The sequence below is a fragment of the Protopterus annectens genome, chromosome 8.part0 (assembly GCF_019279795.1).
Source record: "Protopterus annectens isolate FY-2018-M chromosome 8.part0, PAN1.0, whole genome shotgun sequence".
NCBI classification, from domain to species: Eukaryota; Metazoa; Chordata; order Ceratodontiformes; family Protopteridae; genus Protopterus; species Protopterus annectens.
The window spans coordinates 408,344,183-408,352,482 of NC_056741.1; the positions used below are offsets into that span (position 1 = coordinate 408,344,183).

Below are 8,300 nucleotides of genomic sequence, written 5' to 3' on the forward strand. Positions count from 1 at the left end.
GGTTGCAGTGCCGATAGTTGATACTGCCTGTTGCTCTATTCTTTGAGTACTTAAGATCACAGAGATGACTAAAATTGTAGACTGTGTGAGAGCTTGTCCACTGAATTAAGTAATAAGTTAGTTGATGTTCTTCGTCTCACATTGCTGCAGTCATAACCTGTGGGTAGTCCGCTGTCCTCGGTCGGCCCGAATACCAAAGAGTTAGGCTGGCGTCGGTCATGGGCGCCCGGAGCTGACGTCAGTACGCAGTAGTACTTAAGCGCATGACCGACGCCATATCCTCAGTCTTTCTTGCCGCGTGGTCCGAAGCAGAAGCAGCGTTTGCAAGTGCCGCTCATGCTCTGAAATTTTCAGTTTTCGAAGTTTCAGACTGAAGACCAGTTGGGCTAAGTACCCGCTGGGGAAAATTTTTGTCTTTTCTTGCCTCAGTTAATCCGGATGTCAGAAAAAGTTAATAATTGTATTTCTTGTGGGAAACAGATACCTCATAGGGACTATCATTCTCTCTGTATTCCTTGCTTAGGGCCTGAACACGACATAGTCGGGTGTCGCTTTTGCGCTAGATTTAATAAGCGCACCATTAAACGCAGATTAGACTGTGCTAGACTTGTTTTCGGTAAGCGGTGTAATTCATAACATGCCGTCGGATCCTCCGACGCCCGCTACCGCAAAAAAGCGAAAAGATAAATCTTTAAGGTCTAAACCAGAGGAGTCGTCCGTTGCGGATGCCGGTTCTATGGGATCTACGGTTGAATCTGTGGATCCAGCCGAAGTCTAGGCTGAATCCCAGGGGGGAACCTTTACTTTTGCAGGAGTTGGCCTCTCAGGAGTTAGGTCAGGCCGAGGGTGCTTCTCAAGTTACTGTGGTTCCTTCCTTACAAAAGGTTATTAGGCCTTCTACTTCAGTCACTAAAGGCCCTGCTAAGGCTAGACCTGGTATTTCTGGTACGGGCCACAGCCCTGGTTCTTCGGGCTCTGTTCCCAAAAAGCATATGTTGAAAATGGCAGAGGATTTGATTACCTTGATCAGGGATTCTATGCCCCCTCCAGAGAAGAGGCCTAGGGTGGAGACAGATTTAGAGGGAATGGAACATTCCTCTGATTACTCTTGAGTCCTCAGCTGAGGATATTCAGGATTTTCCTCCCTATTCTGATTCGGATGCAGAGGATTCCTGTCCTTCTGCTTCACCTCCAGAGGATTTTTCCTTTTCTGAAACCTTGCATTCCATGAGGGAGCATTTCAAGTGGGAAGGTCAGGATTTTTCAGTTTCTCGTAAGAGGCTTAGGGAATTTTTGTTTTTGCCACAACATAGACCTTTGGCTATTCCCGCTGTTTTAGATGTTGTTCAGGATGTTTTTTCTGAAGCTTTTCTTAATCCTGATTCTTTACCCCCTGCCCCTGTCAAGCCAGACAGGTATTACAGAGTTCCTGAGGCACATAAATATTTGTATAAGAGCCCTAGAGCTGACCCAGAAACTATTATTCAAGGGCCTAAGGGTGTCAGGGCTTCTGTGGTTAAGAATCCAGTTCCTTTGGATAAAGATTCTAGAGCGTTGGATAGGTGGGGTAAAAAAGTGTACACCTCTTCTACGTTAGCTATGAGGGCTTTAAATTGCCAATTCCACGTGCTGAAGTATCAGAACTTTCTGTTAGGTCAATTAAAATCTAAAGTAACAGACCCAATGACCTGTATCTCCAGCTGCCGGATCCTTCTTTTCTGGCAGCTCCTCTAGGAGGAAAGTTGGCACTTTTCAAACAAAATTGGCATTTGGTCACCCAGGACAAATGGGTGTTGGACGTAATAATTCAAGGCTACAAGTTTTATTTTCACACTTTTCCCCCTTTCAAAGGCATGCCAGATGTACCTCCTCAGCAAAGGCTGGAGGCTCAAGAACAAATTTCTTTGCTTTTACAGATGGGGGCTATCCAGGTGGTACCTCCGTCAGAAGAAGGCCTAGGGTTTTATTCTCGTCTTTTCCTAGTGCCAAAGAAAGGAAACACTTGGAGGCCAATTCTGGATTTGTCCATTCTCAATACATACCTAGACATTCCAAAGTTCAAGATGTTAACATTACAGCAACTTCTGCCTCTGCTAGGCAAAGATCACTGGATGGTAACTCTGGATCTCAGAGGCCTATCTTCACATTCCTATCAGGCCCAGCTGCAGGAGATTCCTGCGCTGGCTGGCACTTCTCATTATCAGTTCTCTGCATTGCCCTTTGGTTTATCTACTGCGCCCAGGGTGTTCACAAAGGTTCTGGCTCCTGTAATAGCTTTCTTAAGACTGAGGGGAATACAAATTTATCCTTATCTGGACGATTGCCTGATTCTTGCTCAGGACAAAGACAAGTTACTTCAACAGCTACAGTATGTAATGGCAGTTTTAAGGTGCCTAGGGTATTCTGTGAACGAAACAAAGTCCAGTACCCTCTCAGGACATGTGCTTTCTGGGTGTGAGACTGAATACAGCCTCTCAGATGGCTTTTCTGACCCCGGACAAACAAAGAACTCTTCATCTATACTTCCAGCAATTATCAGTACTGTCCAGGCTGACTGCAAGGACAGTCCTTCAAGCCTTGGGGTTCATGGCATCTTGCATTCTGATGCTTCCAATGCCAAACTGCATATGCGGAAGCTACAATGGTATCTCAAAAGTGTATGGACTCAACACTGCCACGATTTGGACACTGTCATTCCGATAATACCTTGCATCCAGAAGGAATTCTTGTGGTGGGCACAGGAATGTCACCTAAACAAGGGACTCTGTGACCCGACCAGAGGCGAGTCGGATCTTAACGACGGATGCCTCAGACCTGGCTTGGGGAGCACACTTCAATGGGAAATGGATTCAAGACACGTGGCCTCCCAAACTACAGCATTTGCATATCAACATGAAGGAGATGTTAGCAGTCCAGTTTGCCCTGATGGCTTTCAAGGGCCTACTTCAACCAGGACAGGTGTTTATACAAACAGAGAACACTACAGTCATGTGGTACATCAACAAGCAGGGGGGGACCCATTCTTACCCTCTTTGCAGACGAGCTATGATATTGTGGGAGACTGCTCTGGGTTTGCACATCACTCTTCAAGCACGGTTTCTGCCAGGAGCACAGAACTCCCTAGCAGATGTATTGAGCAGACAAATTGTGGATCCCCACGAGTGGAAATTGGATCCTCAGGTATTTCATCAGTTGACAGTGGCTTGGGGAACTCCAGACATAGATCTGTTCGCTTCTCCTCTAAATTTCCAACTACCAAAATTTTGCACAAAAATGTTTCACCCAAAAGCTTGGAAAGTGGATGCTCTATCTTTCAGTTGAAACAACCTTCACGTCTATGCTTTTCCTCCTCTACCTCTCATTACCAAGGTTCTCTTGAAGGTCAGGAGGGACAGGCCTTGCATGATTTTAATAGCACCAGATTGGCCACGACAGCACTGGTATCCTCTGCTGAGGAGTTTAATTCAGGAGCCTCCTTGGCCTTTGCCACAGCTTCCTCACTTGTTGTCCCAGTCAAGCAGTCATTTGCTCAATGTCAGGGTGCAGTCCCTGCATCTAACGGCCTGGCGTATTCTGTTTTAGAGCCTGTGGGTTCTCAGCTTCCTCAGCAGGTTTTAGATGTCATCTTGGAAGCTAGGCGGCCAAGCACTAGAAAAGTTCATGTTGATAAATGGAAGAGATTTTTTCTTTGGAGCACAACAAAGGGCTTTGATGTCTCTGTACCTAATTTGAGTTTTACACTACAGTACCTTACTGAGTTACTAGACAAGGGTTTGTCATTTTCTTCTGTGAAAGTTCATGCTGCAGCCATTTCTGCTCACTATGATTGTGACCCTCCTTTATTTTCTCACCCTTTGTTTAAGCAATTTCTTAGAGGGGCAAAAAATATAAGACCCCCACGTAGAGCTCCTACTCCTTCCTGGGATCTCAATTTTGTGTTGGAGAAGCTTACTTTGCCTCCTTTTGAACCTGCAGCTACGTCTGACTTATTTTTATCCTGGAAGACTGCCTTTTTTGTTGGCCATTACTTCTGCTAGAAGGGTATCTGAATTGCAGGCTCTCATGGCAGTTGAACCTTTTCTAATATTCCATAAGGATAGAGTTTCTTTGCGTACTAACCCTACTTTCATGCCAAAAGTGATTTCTAATGTGGCCTTGAACCAGTCTATCCATTTGCCTACCTTTTATGCTGATCCCCAAAATAAAGGGGAAAAAATCTTGCATTCTTTGGATATACACAGGCATTTATGTTATTATTTGAGCAGAACTAAGGAGTTCAGACAGACTCAACAGTTATTTGTTTCTTTTGCTTTGGGTACACAAGGGAAAGCTGTTTCTAAGCAGACTATTTCAAAGTGGATTGGTAATTGTATTACTTTTTGTTATTCTCATCATGGGAAGGATGTTCCTGCTGGGATTAGACCTCATTCCACTAGGGCTACTGCCACTTTTACTGCTTTTTTGAGGGGTGTAGCTACTAAGGATATTTTGGAAGCAGCTACTTGGAGTTCAGTTCATACTTTTACTAAACATTACCATCTCCCTCTTCTCCAAGTCCAGGGCTGGGTTTGCCACTGCAGTCTTACAGGGCATGTTAGCAGCCCCTAATGCTTTTTAGTTTGCCAGCCTCCCTTTTCCTTTGCTTCGGGATTCTACCCACAGGTTATGACTGCAGCAATGTGAGACGAAGAACATAGTACAGTTTTGTACCTACCATAAATGTAGATGTTCGAGGATCCACATTGCTGCAGTCCTATTTTCCCTCCCTCCTTCCCCTCTTGGGTTTGGGGGTGTGGTTATTGTTTGTTGTTATTGTTATTTGGGGATAATTATTATTTTCTCCCTTTGTGGCTCTGGCCTTTTCCTTTTAAGGCCTTCTGACATCTGGGGCAAGAAAGACTGAGGATATGGTGTCAGTCATGCACTTGAGTACTACTGCGTACTGACGTCAGCTCCGGGCGCCCATGACCGACGCCAGCCTAACTCTTTGGTATTCGGGCCGACCGAGGACAGCGGACTACCCACAGGTTATGACTGCAGCAATGTGGATCCTCTAACATCTGCATTTATGGTAGGTACAAAACTGTACTTTTTTTCTCCCCTTGTTTTACGAGAGTTGAACAGCCCTCATCAGGCATTTTGTCTGATCCTTTGCTTAAGCTAGGAGATTAATATGTTCTTTTAAAAAAGGGTGTGTTCTCATCTACTTGCTTGCACGATCCTGTAAAAGGTGCTTGGTGTGTTATGACACTTACGTATTGAAACAAATCCATAAGAATCATAGCAAGCCATTAACTGGCATTTTTACTGAATATTCTCACACTTAACACTATTTCTCACAGTCATAGGTCATTAGAAGTGTAATCTGACAGACTAGGGCATTTTAAGATAATCAGTATTGCCCTCACAGTGCATTTTGGGCAAGAAGTAGCTTGCCACAAAAACAAGATCATGTCTTCTTGAACATTCAGGGTTAAAGAAGGTAAAATGCAAGTATAATATGTGCTGCTGCAGGCTTGTACTGTGTAGAACTTCATGACAACATAAAAATATGTTCTCCATTTAATCTCAATTGCTATGTCATTAACTGACACCATTTAACACTTTTTTTTTTTTTTTTTTTTTTTTTTACACTGCAGAGTTTCATTTTTCAGTTTGTTTGCAAAAAAAAAAAAGTTTGACTAATATAAGTAGAGTTGCTTTATTGACTGGAAGAGTAATCTATAAAGCAACTCTGGGTTTGCTGGAATTCAAAAAATCACGAAGATCTACAGTTGCTGCTGAGTAATGCAGGTTTATTTCTTACAGTTGCAGAGTCCTTCTAAACAAACATTCTTAAAATTTTAAAGAATTTAAACTGTGCATTAGGTAGCCTACTTTGAAACGTTGGGTTTTCAGTTTTTATAGTGGAGTGCGCTATAGCCTATGAATTGCTGAACCACAAGTTTGGTGATACTTCATTCTTCATTATCTCAAAAAGGTATAGTCCACATAGAAAATTAATTGCTTATTTATCAGGTGATCATTTTGTTAAAATTTCAGTTAATTCCATAAGCTATTAAAGTGAAATTATTAAATTGTTCAGTTTCTGTAAAGCTGAGTTGCAATAAGTGTAATTTATAAACTGGTTGTTTAGCATTGGAGTAGGTATTGGCAGTATATGAGGGGATGAGGAATCCGAAGTAAAGGATGACTACAGGAATACTGTGAATGTTGTAGTCTTACTGGGGGATAGTTTATTGGAAATAAAATTGAAAATTTATGCCAGGCACTGTGGAGCAACTATTAACAAGATGCTTGGTTTTGTGTACTGCTCCAGGTCAAGATAGCCTTTGTGATATGCATTGGCGTTTGCTAATAAAGTCTTATCAAGAAATTGGGGCATTGTTAATAGTCTAAATTTTAAACGATTGCTTAAATGTAAAAGTATAAGGGTGACCATGGATAATCCTAAATTGGGTAGCTTAGACTACATTAGGAATGATTACTTGTGCTTTGTTCGTAGTGTTTTTCTGGCATACTGGATCTCAACAATTTTGCTTTTTGTAAGTACATTTATTTCACTTTTGGCGAAGGAAAGTTTTTAGTGTTTGCTTATGCTTAATGTATTATGTGATGTTTTGCAAAAATAGTTTTAAAGTGATGTAGTCAACAGAAGCAGTTTGGTTACTGAAAGGTTCTTAAAGTGATTTTTTTTAACTTAACAGTTTTAATTTGTTGGTTAATTTAAATTCCAGTCTGTGCAGAATGAATTCCTTGTTTGCGACACAGAATCTGAACTACATGACCCTTTACAAGTCTAGCTTAGTCTGTGGATGGAGATCTTTAAGGCCATTACATGCCACTGAGACTGTTGGGTGCTTTTTCATCTATTCTTGCTGTTTAGAACCTTGTTGATTTCTGCTGTAACCGTTTTCCCTTTTTTTCCTCCCTCTTGGCAGGCTGCTCATTCCGAAGGAAGCAGCATTAGCTGTTGAACCATGATGCATGAGATGGGTGGGGACTACCCGCACAGTCGACAGCGTAGGAAGGACACCGCTGGATGTAAACAAGTTCAAGAAGAAAGCGGCAGCAAGACTTTTTTTCTAATCTTTTCATGGTTTTTTTGTTTAGAGTCTGACACTTTGTGTGGCTGCGGACGACCTTAACAGTGAGGGTGAAATGCTATAAACTGTCCTTGTAGCCTTACCCATCTGTTAATAAAAGTTGGAATATTTAAAGGGACTTGTTTTTACTCCAGCAAAGCATAGGTTATCCTAATTGAAGTTTAGTAATTTTTTCTGTTAAGATCAGCTTGATATACTGCATTTTCCTGCTCTGACGGATCTATGTGGGCCATTTGTGTTATGGGCTGTGTGTATCATCTTTGAAAAAGTTTTGATAGAAAAAACATTTATAACAAACATTATTATGGTAACACATTACTGCCTTGTTCCTATGTTTTTTTTGTACACTGGGTTCCCATGGCTGGCATGAAATTCATATTAATGAGGTTTAATTGATGAAGCATGAAGGTAGAAGGGAAAGACTGGGAATGGGTGTGTGTGTGGTGCATTGTGCGACAGTCCAGCTGTATGACAGGGATACGACTGTGTTGCAGTCGACCAGGAGTTCATGTAATGACTTGCGTGCCTGTTTTGGCTGGTGGCTATTTCTGGAACTGGTGGGGGAGGGTGCAGGTGAGTGGCTGTTGCTGACCAGCTCTTGTGCATTTAAGCCACCCTATTAACACCAATTCTTGTTGTCCTGCTTTATTTAGCAGGTCTTGAAACTGCTGTCTGAATGCACTGTTTTCCACACTATCACATCCGTGCTGTGGGGCACAGGGCAGTATTCATAATATCAAACTGTTATTAGGCTGGAATCTGATTCCCATGAGTCTATCACGGTCTGCCTGAAGACCTCCCTCACTGCCTTCTGAAGTCTCTCCTTCACAATTCCTACACCATTTCAAGCCACTCTTCCTGTGTGATAGACTCTGGATCCCAAGCCAAATGGCTTTGCTGCACTGTCTTTTCTCCTGGATACATAGGATACCTATCCTCCTTACCATCACGTCATCCACTTCCAAGCTTCATCTTTTAGTGAGCCTGCATTGTGTGTGGCAGTTCTTAGTTCTTGTTTAACAGGTTGGTTGTGTTTTGCATCCAGCTTTTACTCAACAGAGCTGTCCAAGGTGGGCAAAAGGCTTATTGACTAAAGGCTGTTGGGCTTTATGGCAGGCAGGCACTGCCCTGTAAGTGCACAATACACTCCTCCCACAGTTACCATGGGTCCCTGGTATAGGTCTGAGTAGGTAA

At 42.6% G+C, this 8,300-nt stretch overlaps 1 protein-coding gene across 2 annotated transcripts in view; it reads left to right on the forward strand.

Annotated features, from left to right (window-relative positions):
* RPS27 (ribosomal protein S27) overlaps positions 1-7,220 on the forward strand; it is a 105,160-nt gene extending 97,940 nt beyond the window's left edge. For both annotated transcript variants that reach the window (XM_044079920.1, XM_044079918.1), the window contains exon 4: positions 6,942-7,220. In XM_044079920.1, coding sequence (XP_043935855.1) covers positions 6,942-6,970 — 29 coding nt within the window. In that variant the 3' untranslated portion in view covers positions 6,971-7,220. The remainder of the gene's footprint in view (positions 1-6,941) is intronic.
* The last annotated feature ends 1,080 nt before the right edge of the window (positions 7,221-8,300 follow it).